Consider the following 19,488-nt stretch of genomic DNA (forward strand, 5'->3'; position numbering starts at 1 on the left):
TCGGGGCTTCTTCCCTTTCCATATAAAGTTAATGATTAGTTTTTCCATCTCTTTGAAGAATGTTGCTGGTATCTGGATCGGGATTGCATTGTATTAAGAAATATTTTTATTGGCTGTCTTTGGAGAGTCAGGCATTGGGCAAGGTCCAAGGCAAAAATAAATAGCAGGGTGACTTGAGAGATGGACCAGAACAATAACAAGGATGATCCAAGCAGGGGAAGGCTAGAGCCAGAATCCATGGCCATTGTCAGTGTCAGAGAAGCCTGCCATCAGACAGCCCAGCCTTAACCCTATGGCTGGGATCAGGAGCCAAGCCTTGGTCCTAGGGAGGGGACTGGCAAGAGTGTGGCAGGCCCCATTCTAGGCGCTGACTGGAATGCTAGTCAGGTCACAGACACAGGCCCAAGTAGGAGTTCCCGGACCTGGGGAACCACCCATGACTGCATCTCAGCAACAGAGCAGAACCAGAGTCTAAAACTAGGGTCAGTTACACATAGGAAGGACCCTTGTTACTAAATGTCTAAGCTAAGGCATAGACATGGGTTGCCGTGGCGGCTGTTGAGTTAGTTCGAACTCATGACGAGCCTATGCACAATATAAGAAAACACTGCCTGGTCCTGCACCACTACCATGATTGGTTGCAGATCAGACCATTGTGGTCCACAGGGTTTTAGGTCATTGCCTCTGCCTTAGAAACTTTCCTTCTCAAAATTCTACTGGCTCCTTAGTCGCTGTGGTGCTTTTTAAAACACAGTCCAAAAATTCTTGGACACTCCTCTCACTGAGAGTTGGTGTCTATGTCCCTTCCCCTTGAATCAGGGCTCCATGACCACTTGACCAATAAAATAGGCGGAAGTGATGCCATGAGAGTTTTAAAAGTATCTCCACCTAATTCAAAGAACCCTGATGGCACAACGGTTAAGCACTAGACTGCTAACTTGAAGTCTCGCTGTTCAAACCCACCAGCAGCGCCACGGGAGAAAGACCTTGCGATCTGCTTCTGTAAAGATTACAGCCAAGAAAATCCTATGGGGCAGTTCTACCCTGTCACATGGGGTCACTATGAGTTGGAACCAACTCGACAGCACCCAATAACAACGACCACCTAATTCTCTAACACACAACCATTGGGGTAGAACTATCTTGCCTCCCCTTAAGTCTAGGCTGGACTTACTGCCTTGCTTCAGTGAATACAGGGCAGTGACAGGGTACAACTCTGGAGGCTAAGTACCAGGAAGGCACTGTGGCTTCTGTTTGTTCACTCTCTCTCAGATCACTTGCTCTAGGGGAAATCAGCTGCCACGTTGTGTGTGGCCCTGTGGCAGGGCCCATGTGGCAAGAAACTGAGGCCTTCTGCTAACAGCCACATTAACGAGCTTGGAAATGTGTCTTCCAGCCCCAGCCGAGCCCTCAGATGACGCAGCCCCAGCCTATATTTTTTCTGTTTTCTTTTTCAGTGGAGGGAGATTTTTTTATTTTTATTGTGGTAAAATACATAAAACAAAAAATTTGCCTTTTAACCATTTTTATGTATACATTAATTACACTCATGTTGTACCACCATCACCACTATTTGTTTCCCAGTTTTTCATCACCCCAAGCAGAAACTCAGTACCCCTTAAGCAATAATGTCCCACTCCTCCCTCCCTCAAGCCCCTGGTAACCACTAATAATCTTTTGTCTCTATGCATTTGTCTATTCTAGATATGTCATATAAGTGGGATCATATAATATTTGTCCTTTTGTGTCTGACTTATTTCACTTAGCATAATGTTTGCAAGGTTCATTCACGTATAACATGTATCAGAACTTCATTTCCTTTTATGGCTGAATAATATTCCATCATATAGATATACTATCTTTTTTTATTCATTCATCTTTTGATGGACACCTGGGTTGTTTCCACATTTTGGCTATTGTGAATAGTGCTGCAATGAACAGTGTGTATAAGTATCTGCTTGTGTTCCTGCTTTCAAGTCTTCCAGGAGTGGAAATACTGAGTCATAAGGCAATTCTATGTTTAGCTTTTTGAGGAACTTCCAAATTGTTTTCCATAGACAACAGCATCATTTAAAAACAGCCACCAGCAATGCATGGGGGTTCCAGCTTCTCCACATCCTCACCAATACTTGTGGTTTTTCTGATAATAGACCCGGCCTATATCTTCATGCTAACTTCACAGGAGACCCTGCGCCAGCACAAGCCAGTTAAGTTGCTCCTGGATTCGTAACTCTCAGAAACTGTGTGAAATAACAAACGTTTATTATTTCATGCTGCTAAACTTTGGGGTGATTTGTTACACAGCAATCGATAACTAAGAGGGATGTGCACCAGTTTCTGAGTCCAGGCCTTAAGAAATTAGAAACTTCCATTTCCTGTCTCTTGGAACCCAGCAGCCATGCTGTAAGGAAGACAACCTGGCTACAGAGAGGTCCTCATATAGAGGAACTAATAGCCAGATCAACTTGCCAGTCACGTGAGTGAGCTATCTGGGAAGTGGGTTCTCCAGCCCTAGTTGAGTCACCCCTGCTATCCCTGTCAAACCTTGCTGAAGCTGCAGATCCATGAGCAAAAGAAATGATTGTGTTGTTTTAAGTCACTAAGTAGTAGGGTGGTTTCTTATGAAGCAATAGATAACTAGAACAGATTTGGGTAACTGGAAGTGGGGCGCTGCTGTAACAAAACCCTAAACTACGAAGCAATGGCTTTGGGACCAGGTGGCAGACAGAAGCCTAATGGGACTCTAGGAAGTGTTGAGTGGAGTCTAAAGGGCCTCAAGGAGATGTCAGTGAAGGCTCAAAGGCGAATAAGAAACACTTTATTAGAACCTGGAGGAAAGGGGACCCTTGGAATGTAATGGCAGAAAGTTTGGCAACATTATCAGCTGAGGTAATGCAGAAAAAAGCTCCTAATAAGCTTGATGATATAGCCAAGGAGATTTCCAGGCAACAAACAGAAGTGCCCTCTGGCTTCTTGTCACTGTCTATGGTAAAATGCAGAAGAGAGAGAAGTTAAATAATAAACTGTTAAATATAAAGGACTTGGGTTTGAAAATAAAACTGTTTCTTATTCCCAGCCTCTCCAGATGGCAAGTGGTTCTGAAAATAAGAAAGAATCTCAGGCCATAGATCAAACCCAAGATAGGTCTATACGATCTCAAAAGTGATGATCATAGGATCTTTCAGACAGACAAAAGGCCTTCTCACAGTCTTAAGGGTATACCTTAAGATCCTCTCCATTCAACAGGGCTTCAAAGACTCTTAAGGACGTTGCCCTCTGCATTCTCATATGGAGCCCAAAATAAAGAAAAGCTTCTCTTGGAGAGGATTTTGTTGTGCTTTTCTCTAATGGGCTGAGAATATGAAAATAGGTCAGTTAGGATTCTAAGGGCAGTGCCTTTGCCCTCCTCTGGCCATTCTTGCTTTAGGGTGTATCTCACAAGAAACAGAAATAGCATTAAGTATGGAAGTTGCAAAAGAATGACGACCACCCTGCCACCAGTACAGCCAGTAGGCAGACTCCAGTAACCAAAAGGCTGTTCACCAAAGGGCCTAAAGATTTACCAAGAAATAGAGAGGCCCAGGGGTGAGTCCCAATACAGTTCACTCAGGTCATCACTCATGCCCTTAGCCCTCACCAATTTTCTCAGCTGATCAGAGCTAAAGCAGAAAGCCCAGGGGCCATATACAGTATACCATCTTCAAATGTTTCCCTGAGGATTCTAAGAAGGCATGATTCAAATCTGAGTGAGGGCTATCTCTGCTGCCTGAATTATACATCTCCTCCCCTGGGTTTAATAAAGACACATCCACCTGTATTCCTGGGAAAGATATATTGATTAAGAAAGGCAAAAACCCTAACTCAGAAACAAGATTGTGTTCTATCTTCCTTTTTTTTCTCTTAGCAAATGGGGCCATAATTTCAAGTAAAAGGCATGTGAAGTTGTTATGAGCCAGGCCCCACATTCACATTTCGATGTTCTGCTGGTTGTAAATAATCCGCGCTACTGCACCAGGGACCAAATTTCTCGTTAGCTGCCAACATTAGCTGTTTAATGATCTGAGGAGCAGAAGCTGCCAATTATTGTATTCCTTTTTAAAATGCCATTTTAAACCCACACATGTAATTATTTTATCTTTTTATTAAATTTTTATGATTCTTCTAAAGTTGACGAAGATGATGCAACCTATAAAACTCAGAGAATATTTTGAAGCCATCATTATATAACTGGGCTAAAAATCCTTATATCATGAACTATGCGGAGACCTGGACTCTAGTCCCTGATCCACCCCCACTTAGCTATGTGAATAAACTTAACCAAAGGACACACACCAGAGCCTCACTCTCCCCATCTGTTCATTGAGATCCCAGCACCTTTTCCACATCCCTAATACAGCTGTTGTGAAAAATCAAATTAAATAACAAATGCAGAGGAATGTTTAAAAGCACTATTCGGATGAAAAGTTAAGATACTATTTTCAGAGACTCTTGTTCCAACCTACTAATTAATAGAAAAATACGTCCCTTAATAACTTCCAATTTAAAGACGGACTACGACCTCATGGGAGTTCTCCAAGTTCTATGGCTAGGTTGTTAAACTGAGTACATCAACTTGCCTCATGGTATCATAATGATAATTAACAATATCCAATAATCCTCACTGAGCATCTATAGATACATAAGGCCTTTTAAACATATGCTAGAATTTTTTTGGCACACAAACTAAATCTAGTCTCTAAACTATTAAACAGAGAGAACTGGAAAGTCCAAAATATTGGACCTAACCCAATAAAGTCTTTTATACTTTGTGTGTGTATGTATTTGTTTTTATTGTTGTGCTTTAAGTGAAAGTTTATAATTCAAGTTAGTCTCTCATACAAAAATTTATACATACATTGTGATGTGACCCTAGTTGCTCTTCCTGTACTGTGACAGCACATTCCTCTTTTCCACCCCGGATTTCCCATGTCCATTCAACCAGCTCCTGACCCTCTCTGCCTTCTCATCTTACCTCTGGACAGGAGCTGCCCATTTAGTCTCATGTATCTACTTGAGCCAAGAAACACACTCCTCACAAGTTATCATTTTGTGTCCCATAGTCCAGTCTAATCTCTGTCTGAAGAGTTGTCCTCGGGAATGGTTTTAGTTTTGGGCTAACAGAGAGTCCAGGGGCCATGTCTTCTGGGGTCCCTCCAGTCTCAATCAAACCATTAAGCCTGGTCTTGTGTGTATGTATTTTTTAAGAGTCTTATCCATCCCTTTACTGTAAAAGAAAACCACATTGCCCACCTATTCCATGGGTATATAGTGAAACTTCCCAGAAAAGTTTTTGAGATGTTTGAATATGACATAAGCAAGTGGTACAATGTTAATCAAGGCCAAAACGCCAATGGAGTAGCGGCTCTCATTATTTTAGTCCTACTGCTTCAGTGTTTTTCTTGTTTCCAGTTACCTGATATGGCAAGCATTTTGGCTTCAAGCAATGCCGGTAGTTGGGCTTCAATATCACTAACTTTCTTCCTCAGAGTCCTGCAGAGTCTCTCACCCATACACACCTAGAGGGAGAGGAACAGCCATGAATTATCATGCATTCAGGCAAAAATCAAAAGGCAACAAAGCAGCCAGGTCAGGGATTCTGAATTTATAATTAGATAAGAGAGGTGGCAAAGGGTAACTTGAGGAGCTTCACCCCTACTAGGATGGCTATGATCAGAAAAATGGAAAATAACAAGTGTTGGTGACGATGTGGAGAAATTGGAACCTTTGTGCATTGCTGGTGAGAATGTAGAATGGAGCAGCTGCTATGGAAAACAGTTTGGTGGTTCCTCAGAAAGTTAAACATAGAATTACCTTACAACTCAGCAATTCCACTCCTAGGTATATACCCAAGAGTCTTGAAAGCAGAGAATCAAATACTTGTACACTTATGTTCATGGCAGCAACACTATTCAAAACAGCCAAAAGGTGGAAACAACCCAAGTGTCCATCAAAAGATCAACTGATTAAAAAGGTAGTATGTCTATATGATGGACTATTATTCAGCCATAAAGAGAAATAAAGTTCTGATACACGGTATGACATGGAGGAACCTTGCAATCATTACACTGAGTGAATAAGTCAGACACAAAAGGACATATATCGTATGATCCCACTTATACGAAATATCTAGAACAGACAAATGCATAGAGACAAAAGATTATTAGTGGTTACCAGGGCTGGAAGAAGGAAGAAATGGGGAGTTGTTGCTTAAGGAGTACTGAGTTTCTGTTTGGGGTAGTAAAAAATTTGGAAAAGGATAGTGATGATGGTAGCATACGGTGGTGAATGTAATTAATGTCAGTAAATTGTACACTTAAAAATGGCTAAAATGACAAATGTTTTGTTACATATATTTTACCACAATAATTTTAATTTAAAATATAAGTAATGCAATGAAAAAGAAGAGAAGAAAAGAAAAGGAAAAGGGAAAGAAAAGAAGGAATAAAATAAAGGAAGCACTGGCATATTCCAAGCATAGGTCTTTCTACCTTCCCCCACACCAGAACACAACACTGACATAATGATGCTAACACAACAGAGAGCAATCAAAACTAAAATAACTTAACCTCTTCAACCATCTCCCCCCTCAGAGCCTTTGCACTCTTATTCACTCAGTCTAAATACTCTTGCCCAGGTAGCTCAGCTCACTTGCTTCTTTCAAGGCTCCACTCAAATGTTACCTGGCAAGAAAGGCTCAGTAACCTCTCTGGACCCTCCATCCCCTTCTCCTTCCCCTACTTTATTTTCTCCATAGCATCCTCTCCAACTTACATATCGCTTGTATTTATTTATTTGTTTTTATATTATTTCTCTGTCTCCACTAGAACACCTACAAGCTCTGTGTGAGCAGGGACTTTTTGCTTGGTGCCTGGAGTACCAGGCAGAAAACAACCATATGAATGAATTAATGGCCACTGAAATCAGAGAGCCTAAATATAATTAACTTCTTAACAGATGCTGTCTAGTGAAACTTTGAGGGTAGATACTTGGTGGCAAGTCAGATTTGAAATACAAATATAAATCTTAGACAGGTTTGCAGGTTTTATCATTTATTTTTTCATGACACTTCAAACATTTCCTATATTTTTCTTTGCTTTTTCAAAAATAGCAAAAATCTTAAATCTCAGTTTCTTTTTCCAAATGCCTTTAGGTTATCTTTTATTTTGAGACCAAAACATCATTTTTTTTTTTTTCTTTTGCTTAAGGCTAAAACCTCACATTCAATTGTTACCTCAACTCAGATTAATGAGCTACCCAGAAAAACTTCCAGTTCAACTAAAGCATACAGCACAGATTTAATAAGAATGAATATGTCTATAAAGAAATTTTGGGGTGATCCACAAAAGATATTACCTAGAAACATCACTCTCTTCTTGCTAAAAATCTTGAGATTCCATCCAAGAACTAAAATTAATCCAGATGGGTTCACAGAGCCCAAAGAAAATATAATATTTAATTTCCCCAGAAGAATCTAGATATTGCTAGACACCATCAACTTTAACTGTTTTGTTTATCTCAGACTGAAATTGAGAAATTTAGAATTAAAGAAGATCTCAACCACCCTGCTTAAAACACTCCATTATTTCTCCCATGGACTTATACTTCTTTTCCATTGTTGTCGTATTTAGTTGCTTTCGATTCCAGCTCCTGGTGACCCCATGTGTACAGAGTAGAACTATGCTCCATAGGGTTTTCAAGGATGTGTTCTTTCAGAAGCAGATCGCCAGGACCTGTCTCCCAAGGTGCCTCTGGGTAGGTTTGAACTGCCAACCTTTCAACTAGTAGTCAAGCACTTAACCATCTGTGCCACTGAGGGACTCCTTCTTTCCATAAGTGGCTGTAATTTTCCAAGACTTTTTATAAAATTCACTCTCTAGATGGAGACAACAGTTTGGTAGCCTCTAAACCAAAGCTTGTACCAGTGGTGTTGAATGTTCCCATGTCCAAAGTGATTCATTCTGAGATTCTTTCAACAGTCCTGAGATTTGTCAGTGTGTTAGAACTGGGAGTTAAAAGGAAAATGTTCTGGACACCTTCCCCGCAGCACTACGTCTCGGGTTTAGTTCAATGTCTGATGACTGGCCATCCCATCCCAGCCATCTGAGAACGTCATTGGAAGGCTGAGGACATTTCCATTAACTCTGTAATACCAGCCATAATTCTTACGTCTCATCCAATTTATGTCCAGTATTTCTGATTTTAGCTAACAGTATCTGTTAATCGTAATTGGGTCAGTTTCTCCTTTGTTGAGCAAATCTATCCTTCAAGCTGTCACTATTAATATAAAACAACCTTTACAAATCTTATTAAATTGCAATGTACATTCTTTCAGGAACTACTGGATGTAATCTAATATCTACCAATCTCCAGATATCCCATTTATTTCCAACTATTTCTTCCATCTCATTTATCCTTTAATGACCTTTGGTTTGGGTAACCCAAACTCAAAGAAATGTAATGAATGGAAGAAAGGTTCCACCTCTCCGATCTAAATATCTAACACACCAAAGAAAGAAAGCTGAGCCAAGCTAAGTCTTTCACCTCAAGGTCACTGGTCAATCTAGTCCAGAGTACAGAGAAAGCTGGTTTTGTGGGTTTTGTTTTTGTTTTCTGTTTTGGTGATTGGGTAGTTTTGTTTTAATTATCTGTAGACTACCATATCTCAGCATCTCTTCTCTACTGCTTTTTCTCCCCAGCCCTCTCTCCCTCACACACACTCATGTACATGCATACAGACATGCCCACCTAGATACACACATTCACACCCCAGAAAATCTGCATCCCCCTTCTGTTTCCAAATAAAATTGGAACTCATTACCAAATGGAGCTTTTATATTTGCATCTTAAAATCTAAGACATGAGTCCCTTAATCTTATGGAGATGCAAAATAATTATAGTATTTTTGTAAATGCACTAGAAAAGGTATGCAAATAAAACAAACCACTTTTGGTATTTGGGCAAATCCAAAGATCTTTAACAGTAGCTGGAAATTATCAACAAATCCCAATATTGTGTGTGTATTGGGTTTATGTGTGTATGCACAATACAGAATATCATATAAAATACACACACATACAAACACCATCTACGTTATGTAATCTACACATCTGTATACTCACTGCAAGTATACAGACTCACTCATATTACACACAGAGTGTGTTCTGAAGATATCAGTCAACCCAGAACCAAGAACGTCCTCTCATCTTTTAATTCCACACCTGAAAAAATATAAACGGCACATATTTACAGTAGAAAAAAGAGGACAAGGAATACCACTACCATCTCTGTCCATCCAGGAGCTTTTGTCTCTCTCCCCAGCTCCTCACTCGCTCTGCCTGAAGGTCAGGGTAATTGACATCAACAGGGCCATGAGCACTTGTTGGCAACATCACTGTGACTTCCAAGGCAGAAATGCAGGCTCTGCTCTCTAGCACTTCCTCTCCTGCTTCACATAACAAAACTGCTAAACCAAGTCAGAGTCTCCCTTGTCCCGCAGTTGGGCAGGACAAATAAGGTCCTAAGATGAAGATTTGAGGAAGGAGGAGGGAGAGGATAGAAGCCCTGCTCCAAGCAAAGCCCCTTACCTGAGTTCTGCACAGGGAGCCAGGTCCTTGCCCAGTTCTGCGTAAGCGGCACTTTGAGCCTCATCCTGCTCTTACTCTCTGGGCAAACAGTCTTGGGAAGCTCTCAGGGACAGCAGAAGAGATGTCAAGCATTCCCAGGTCCCTGGCCACAGTGCTATCTCATTGACACCAAAGCTCACTCTTTTTCCTAATAGGAAGTTCTTCTTGTGTGCAGGTTATAATTATCCATCAATCTTACTGGTCTGTAAACCCGATGAAGTGGTTCTGCTCGATAACACGTGGGGTCACCATGAGTCAGAACTGACTCGATGGCAACCAACAACAACAGTTCTTGTGGTGGTGAGGGGGGCTGGCCTGAGACCTAGTCTGTTCCTGCCACAACCCCCTCCCCACTCAAGTCCTCTTGAAGCCAAGGGGAACCCATCAAGGTTGGTGGGAGACAATCATGAAGCTGACTGCCTGATAAAGACAAAGCTTTCTAACGGGGGAAAAAAAAGCTTAATGCTCTGTGTGATGTTCAGCAAAATCACGGACTGTTGTTTTCAGAATTGTATTAGATAGAAAAACTGAGAAAACAGCCAGAGTAAATGCTGACCTTTTTTGCCAGTAATACACTTCCAATTTAAGCTTAGCTGTGGTGATGTGCAGACACTGGGCCTGTCTCCCTGAACTGGGAGGTGTGGCCAGTGTGAGCTCGGCTGCTGTACTCTCTGGTCATCAACCTATTCTTTTTACATTTTAAGCATCTTATCTTGGAACCTTTGGTTCCAAGGCCTAATGCAATTAATTCATGATTGATGCCCAGTTCTCTGCCAAAAAATTTAGTCTAGATGTAATAACTCAGAGTAATTGACCCTACTTCACAGTTGTCAATAACTCAGTCTGGTGTAACTATCTCTACAGGGAAGGGAATTTGTTGTGTTAACTGAGGTTATTCTAACTAACCAAGACGGTGACTGTATAATTTCTTTGACTATGTGCTCTCAGGGAAGAGTGAAGAAGTAAGTGTGCCATCTCTATACAAACCAGGGTCCTGGTGTGGAAGTATGAATGACAGGTAAAATAGGCAAAACGATTCTCAAGTCAAATGAAAAACACTAAAAAACAAAAACCATCACTTGCTACAGTATTTCCTTGTTTGTGAGGATCGTGAACCCTGCTCTCCTGGGAGGAAAAGTAATTAATTTCTTATAATTACGTCATCCCGAAAGTCTTTTTAAGCAAAGGCATTCAATTGTTCACAGCAGTAGTCCCTTCCCGTTTCCTAAAACTGACAGCTCTTTCTGAAACAAAGGCCAAACCAATCCATTTCCAGGATGTTCGCAAGTGAGAACTGCAATCACAGGGAGCAGCCCTTGCACCTGACTTTACAAAGTCAACATAGCATTCAGGGGTCAGGCGTTCTGTGATTTAGGCATGAAAGTAAGTCAAAAGACAATGTTCAAGACATATTTTAAAAATGGGAGTGTAGAGGTACTTACCTTAGCAGTGATTTCTTTAAGGGACAAGCTGAGGGATCTTATCCTATCCTGGAGGCTAAAAGAATGAAAAAGAGAACATTGGCCTTCTTGGGCAACCACAGTTGGATACCAGCATGCATAGGAATAGGAGCGCTGTGAACAGGGAGCCCTCCACCAGCCAAATGGTTGAAGAAGAGCAGTGGGAAAGATTGTACCAAACTGATCCCCATTTAAATGTGAAATTAATGTGGTGCTGGGAAGTAGATTCTCCTCCCTAACCATGCTTTACTGAAGCTAGTATTAAAATTTGTTATCATTCCCAGAGTGCACATCTACTGATAGGGGGAAGGAACAGCCCAGATGGGCTCCTGGCAGCAAAGGATTAAAACTGGTGTTCCTATAACCACCTTCCTAGAAGGACCATCTACCCAGGGTACTCTTTCCCAGGCAGGTAATCAAATCTTCTGTATATGAGTACACTGTGCAATTCACCAAATATTTACTGAGTGTCTTCCGCATTTAGTATTGAGGTAGAATGTATAGAAGATATACATATTTAAATTCTATCTAAAATAGCTTTTGCTTGCTTCATTTTTCTCTTTGGCACCATTCACTCTTGATATGTTCATTTATTCATGTAATTTCTCTCTCTCCCCCCACTGGAACAGAAGTTCCATAAGGTCAACAACAGTCTCTTTAGTTCACTCCTATATCCCTAGTGCTTAAAACAATTCCTGGCACTTATTAGCAGTCTCTATAGAACGTATCAATGAATGAATAAAATGTACCTCAGGCTCAGATCTGATTTTCAAAGTGGTTGTTATCTAGTGGAGGAGAAATACATGCAGACAATCAACTATAGTATAAAGCAAAATGAAAGAATTACTATCAGAGGAATAGAAACCAAATGCTAAGAGAAAACTGCTGCATAAACACTGTATAAAGCAAGATGAAAGAGTTACTATAAGAGGAATAGAAACCAAACGCTAAGAGAAAACTGCTGCATAAACACTGTCACAGGCAGAATATTGTCTCCAAGTGGACAATGGAGATAACTTGTGTGGCAATTTAGAAACCAGGGGCATGGTAGGAAGGCTCCTGGGAAGAGGTGGAAAGTGAACTGGGTCTCAAAGGAAAAAGGAGGAAGGATGAGATTCCAGGGAGAAGGTGAATCTAAGAGGACCAAACAGTTCCCATAGGAGAGTTTTGAGAGATAAAGCTAATAGGGGCATGATTATTTCTAGAAGAAAGAAAAGAAGGATAGAGGTGGGGACCTACCTATGACTCTAATGTTTATTTATTTAGTTAGAGAAAGAGAACCATAGTAAATATGGGGGAGATGTTAATATTGGTGTAATCTGGGTGGAACGAAGATGAATATCTGTTAGATTTTTAGTACGTTTGGAATATTTATAATTAAAAATCATTATTAAAGGAATATCAAGGGCAAGCTATAATCAGTTCTGAATGCAAGGCTAAGGCGTTCTGAGCTTTTTCCCACAGGCAGTGGGGAATCAATAAGTGTTCGAGCAGGAGAATACTAGGAAAGAAATGGTGTTTCTGGAAAATTAGTCAGGCAGCATTATGAGAGATGATTTGGAGGATAAAGACTGAACATAACAAAACCAGGCAGGGACCTTCAGCAATAATCCAGTTGTGAGGTCCAAGGGCTTCACAGAAAGCAAAGGAAGGAGGCGGGAGGGCAGGAAACAAGTTTGGGAGAGAAGATGGTCCATTTCCAGGAAAAAAATGCCTACCATTGCTACCATGGGCAAAGTGCAATCAATGAAGGCAGTAGAGAAAGTTCAGGGCCAGATCAGGGATTCTGCAGACATTTGCCCAATGGTGACTGCTGAAGTTTAGAGTGGGGCTATTTCCTGAAGAAACAAGGTAAGAGAGAAGAGCAGGGGGGTCAAGGACTGAACCATGGGAATTCCCACTACAGAAAGAGGACCTCTAAGGGGGAAAGAGGGAAATAAACAGGACAGTGAGGGCCATGGAGGCATTAGAGGCCAAGTGTTTTTAAAAAGTGATGCTGCATTATTTTTGATAGGAAGAAACTGGAAATATCTTAGACAACTAAGAATTCAGATCTGATTCAATAGTTCTCGGGTGGCTGAGATTCTGATTTTTAACAAGCTCCCAGGAGCTGCTGATGCTTCCAGCCCACAGATCACACTTTCAATAGCAAGGATATAGACCACATGTTCATAGAGTCAGTGGTTAACACAAAGGAGTAATAGAATAATTGCATATCAATATAAACATAAAGCAGCGGGGCAGGGGTTGGGGGGACACCTAAACAGTCAGTGAAAAATGAACTCCAGGCTCAAGGTCATTAAATTCTAACTTAAAAAAACAGTTGTCTCTGAGTCAATTGTGACTCATGGCTATGACCTCATTTGTGTCAGAGTAGAACTGTGCTCCATAGACTGATTTTTCAGAAGTAGATTGTCAGGCCTTTCTTCTGAGTTGCCTCTGAGTGGACCTTCAGCCTTTTGGTTAGCAGCCTAGCAAGGTAACCATTTGCACCACCCAGGGACTTCAAGTTCTAATTTAGGTGACTATAAAATTCAGTAATCTTGGGTCACTTAATTTGCTCAATTATTTCACAGCAACCTTGCCAACGTTCTAGGAAATTCAGATCAGCAGGTTTGCACACTCTGTCTTTACTTCTCTGCCAAAAATTGGGAAAGGAAAGGACGTATAAATGTAACCAAGCACTGACAATACATCAGATGGGTGTGAGCTTGACCCTATTGCTTCTGTAATCTTTGGAATTAGCATTTATCTCTGACAAGAGTAATCTCTAAAATAAAAATTTAAAAATCTATGCATGCACATAAAAAAAAAAATCTATACACAATTCTGCCTGTTGCAATTCTGCAAACTCAGGGGTTTCAAAAGTTTCATGAATTCAAAGTTCCATTTGAAATTTTCTAAATCGATGAAGAAAATTCATAGTCTATCACAGAACACTTTTCCAGAATCTGGAAAGAGAACAACAATAGCATTTTCCTATGGGTAGTACAGAAATGAACTCTGCCCTTGCTCTGGGGCTCCAGTTCCCTCAGCCATCACTTATCGAGCCCCCGGTCCCTGGTGTGTGAGCCTGGAAGGGCACAGCAGGGTACCAGGAAGAGCAATAAATCCATAAGGTATATGTTGTTGCCTTAGACCTTAAGGGATTCTGGCCAATGATGGTATAGGTGAGATTTAAACACTGATTTAAAAGGGAAAAGGGGAATTGAGCCACATAGGCCAATTGATTAAGAAAATGACTGATTATGCCTTTTCTTATTTTACAGCATGAAGAAACAAAATGTGTGAAAACAAAGGGGTTTTTTTTTAATAAATAATTTATCCAATACCCACCCTAGTACAGCTAATGCAGGGTTAGAATTTAGTCCAACTTAGCTGATGCTGAAAAACAGTGAGAACATCTGACATAAAGATGTTCATTTATTCAATCATTCATGAATTTATTTATCCTCCAAATATCTGTTGAGTATCTATTAAGTTAGGAATTTGGAGCATAAAGATACGGTCCTTGCCCTCAACTGCTTACTGTGAGAAAATGTTATAGGAGTGGTTCCTTAGTAAAATGGCAGCCTGCAAAAGGTCAAGTTTTCTGGTATATCTTGGTGTGTATGTGAACCAGGAAAAGCTGCTATAGCAGAGGTCACAAACTATCAGCGCTAAGCAGTCACTTTGCTAATTTGTTGTTGTTCTTCAACTGTAAGAACTATTTTTGAAAGTTATCATCACCACCAATTTGTGATTTCTGAGTATTAGCAAACTCTCTTCAATTGTAAATACTCTGACACTGGTGCAGGTACAGTCTAACCAAAGTCATGCACACTTTAGACCTACTTTCAACAAAAGAGTTTCCCAGTCTAGGTGAGTTCAACTCAAATGGAGGAGATGAGTTGACAAAGGACACAGCATGCAGCACCAGATTTTTCTGAATTCAGGAGTCACTGGCTGACAGAAATTGCTGTACATGATGGAACAATGGAAAATAATGTTTGGAATCCTGCCTGGAAAACTCTAGACACCAGCTGAACGGCAATTGGTAAGTATGATGGCGGGCTGGCATAGACAGCGCTGGATAGCCAGGAGCAGGACCAAGCCACTGCCATGTAGAAAATGAGGATAGAGGGTATCAGAGACGGGCCTGTAGTAGTTCTTCCTCTGGTTTTAGGAGCAGCACCAGCTTCGACTTGTTGACATCTGTTGTCTAAACTTAAAACTTTTCTTGGGCAGAAATGCATTCTCCTTTGCCAGGTTCATGGGACCCAGTTTAACTAATAACTTTTTAAATAAATAGCCCACAACAAAATTGAGCCTACATGAGCATTTAAAACTATATTATAAATATATTATGAGTGGGTGCTCACGACCACACACAAAGACTAGTTCATGCATTAACAATTAAGATAGATATATAAATAATGAGTCCACTTACTGATACTGAAAATTTCTCTGATCAAAATGGCAGTACTTTTAGCGAATGCCTAAAGAGTACTGCCATGGTGAATAAAAAAATAGGTCAAGCATAAAAACTAACTCAAAATGGATCAAGCACATAAATGTTAAAGCTAAAACTATAAAGTTCTTGGAAGAAAACATGGGGCAAAATTATGGGACATAGTTTTTTTAATGTTTCATTATCAAATACAACAACAAGTGCACAAGCAGCAGAAGAAAAATAGACCTCATGAAAATTAAATACTTATGTTCATCAAAAGACTTTATCAAAAGAGTAAAAACACAACATACAGACTGGGAAAAAAATCTTTGGGAACCACAACTCCAATAAGGGTCTAATATCCAAAATACATATAAAACTTCTACAACTTAACAACAAAAAGACAAATAACCCAATCAAAAAATGGGCAAAGGACATGAACAGAAACTTCACCAAAGAGAATATTCAAGTGCCAAGAAACACATGAAACAATGCTCATTGTCATTAGCCATTGTTGTTGTTCAGTGCCCTCGAGTTGATTCTAACTCACAGTGACCCTATAGGCCAGAGTAGAACTGCCCCATAGGGTTTCCAAGGAAGAGCTGGTGGACTCAAACTGCTAACCTTTTTGGTTAGCAGCCAAGCTCTTAACCACTGTGCCACCAGGGCTCCCATTAGCCGTTAAACCAAACCAAACCAAACCATTGCTGTCAAGTTGATTCCGACCCATAGCGACCCTAAAGGACAGAGTAGAACTGCTCCATAGGGTTTCCAAGGAGTGCCTGGTGGATTTGAACTGCCGACCTTTTGGTTAGCAGCCATAGCTCTTAACCACTATGCCACCAGGGTTTCCATTAGAGAGATGTAAATCAAAACTACAATGAGATGTCACCTTACTCTTACTAAAATGGCAATGATCAAAAAAACAGAAAATAACAAACATTGACAATGATGTGGGGAGATCAGAACTCTTATCCATTGTTGACGTGAATGTAAAATAGTAAAATGGTTGTGGAAAACAGTATGGCAACTCCCCCCAAAATTAGAAATACAGCTACACATGATCCAGCAATCCCACTCCTAGGAATATGCCCTAGGGACCTAAAAGTAGGAACATGAACAGACATATGTATGCCAATGTTCACTGCAGCACTATTCACAATAGCAAAAAGGTGGAAGCAAAATGTGGTACATACATACTATGGAATACTACATAGCCTTAAAGAAAAATGAAGTCCTGATATATGCTATAACATGCAAGAACCTTGAAGGGGTTATGTTGAGCGAAATAAGTCAATCTCAAAATGATAAATACTGTATGGTCTCACTTATACAAAATGATAAGAATAGGTAAATATATAAAAAACCAATGGTTACTTGCGGTTACCAGGGGCGGGAGGGGGGAGGGAAGGAGAAGACGCATCATTCTTTGGGAAGTACTGAATTTTTGTCTATGAAGATGGAAAACTTGGCATTGACTAAGGGTAATGGTTACACAACTTGACTATTGCAACTAATATCACTAATTTGTATACTAGAAAAAAAAGCGGGGGGCGGGGTGAAATGACAAATAGAAAGTAATATGTAGTTTTACAACAGAAACAGCAGTCAAAAAAAAAAGGCTGCAGCTGTTGATACTACATAAATACAAATAAACACCTGATGGGATTAGTTTTCTTGGTTCGAAGGTTTAGGGTCATGGTTTCACGGGCCTCTCCAGTCAATTGGCCTAATATTGTCTGTAGAGTTTTTGCTCTACCTCCTAGTTCAGTGAGTAGTGCCTAGCGTCTTAAAAGTGTGTTAGCAGCAACCCAAGATACAATTGCTCTCTATTGACCAGGAGCAACAGAGGAAGAAGATGACCCAGGAATTGGAGAAGGAAATGGACTGAGGATCCAATTACTTCCAACAAGTACTACCTCTATTACCATGAAAGCAGAAGAAATGGATGGTGCCTGGCTACCACTACTGAACATTTTGATCAAGGACCCTATAAATAGATATTGGTCAAAAGGAGGAAAAATTGTGAAACAGAACTTCAAATTCTTATTGGAAACCAGACTTACTGGATATATCAAGACTGGAAGAACACTTGAATTTATTGCCTGGAAACAACTTCTAAGCCTTCAACTGAAACTGTCCCATGAAGTCATCTTTAAACCAAACAATTTAGCGCATTTAATCAAGAATGTTCATTTTGAGTATTGTGCTTTGTTAAAGTATTCTCTATACAAGATTAAGTGGACAACAGTAACTCTAAAACATAGGTGAGAACTTTAAGGGGCAGAGAGTCTAAGTTAGTGGTGGTGAAACAATATGGGCAGAGATAGGGAGAACTGTTACACATTGTGAATATGTAACCATTGTCAATGAACTGTACATGCAAAAATTGCTGAATAAGTATGTTTTGTTGGGCATATTTTCACCAAAAATAAAAAAAATTTTAAAAAGTAGGTCAAGCACCATCTTTCCAGGGGTTGACACAGCTCACTGATCCTAGCTTTGATCTGGCCCTATCCCGGGAAGAAAAATAGTCTCCTCTCAAATATCCATGTTAGAGGAGGAAGGCAATGATGCAGATAATTGAATGCATTGTTTATATTTGATTTGACTTATATTTAATTTATGCTACATTACTTTTTGCAGTAGATTTACCTTCCTAATTATGTTTTGCTCAGGCTAATATTAGCATTAGTTGCATCCCTGGGGTATACACAGAATGAAAACAGTGGGGGGCAGAAGGAGATGGATAATCGATATACTATGCTAGTGGTTTTCAAACTATTTTTAGCAATAGAACTCTTTCACCAAAAAAAAATTTACACAGAACTGTAATATACAGAACAGGTCATGGTAGATTTGTTCTAATTGAAGTGGGTAGAGGGTATAGGGTACAAAGGACATCACCTTGACACCCTCTCTTCATAATGCTACCGCCATCCCACTGGGGTCTCCAAACCATAATTCCATGAGCAGGAACACAAATTGAAAACCACCCAAGTAGACGATTTATATGTTGATAAACAAGAGTGACATATACTTCAATGATTAAAACTAATCCTCATGTTTCTTTTAAGCTGGCATATTGTTAATGACAAATAATAACTGGCCTCTCAGATCAAATTAAGCTGTACCCTGGACATACATAAGTTTTCCTCACAAAATAGCAGATATGTTTTAGCAAACATGTCACACCTAATTTACTCAACGAGTGTCTTCCTTCAAAGCAATTACTCTTGGAAAAATAGAGTTAAACATTTATTAAGCACTTATTATGTGCCAGGCACTCTTCTAAATTCTTTACATATAGGAGCTTTTAAAATTCTCATTATAACTCTACAAAGTAAGTAGTATAATTATCCACATTTTCAGATAAAAAAACAAAAACTCAGTCAAAGAGAGGTTTAAGTAACTTGCCCAGAGTTAACCAGCAGTAAGTAGGGAAGCTGGGCACTAACCTAGGAAGTCTAGCTATCTGCTCTCCTAACCACTAAACTATACTAGCTCTCCTGAGAAGCTGTATACTTATTCCAAAGACACTGTCATTATCCAAACTGGTTTCTAGAACTTCTATTTTAGAACTATGTTAAATTTATAATACAATCAATATCATTACTTCGTAAACACACATTATTTGTCACTCACTACTGGTGCTCAAGTCATATCATCGAAATCCATCCTCAACAAATGAAGCCTTAAAAAGTTGAGATTATATATAAGAATGTGCTGCACACAACTGGAAGAACGTAATCAACGTAACTGAATTGTACATGTAGAAATTTTTGAAATGGTGTATCTTTGGCTATGTATATTTTCAGCAAAAAAAAAAAAGGTCCGGACTTCCGGCAAGATGGCACTCTAGGCAGAAACACCACGCCGTCCCTCCACAACAAAGATCCGAAAAACTAAGCCAAACAGAGAATCAACAATCCTA

The 19,488-nt window shown here is 39.9% G+C and overlaps 1 protein-coding gene across 1 annotated transcript in view; it reads right to left on the reverse strand.

The window, feature by feature from the left end:
* The window catches only part of DISC1 (DISC1 scaffold protein), a 551,192-nt gene that overhangs the window by 370,057 nt on the left and 161,647 nt on the right, over positions 1-19,488 (reverse strand). The window contains 2 exon segments of the mRNA XM_023728155.1: positions 5,453-5,555; positions 11,105-11,159. Coding sequence (XP_023583923.1) covers positions 5,453-5,555; positions 11,105-11,159 — 158 coding nt within the window.

This window comes from Trichechus manatus, unplaced genomic scaffold (assembly GCF_000243295.1).
Source record: "Trichechus manatus latirostris isolate Lorelei unplaced genomic scaffold, TriManLat1.0 scaffold00021, whole genome shotgun sequence".
Taxonomy (NCBI): domain Eukaryota; kingdom Metazoa; phylum Chordata; class Mammalia; order Sirenia; family Trichechidae; genus Trichechus; species Trichechus manatus.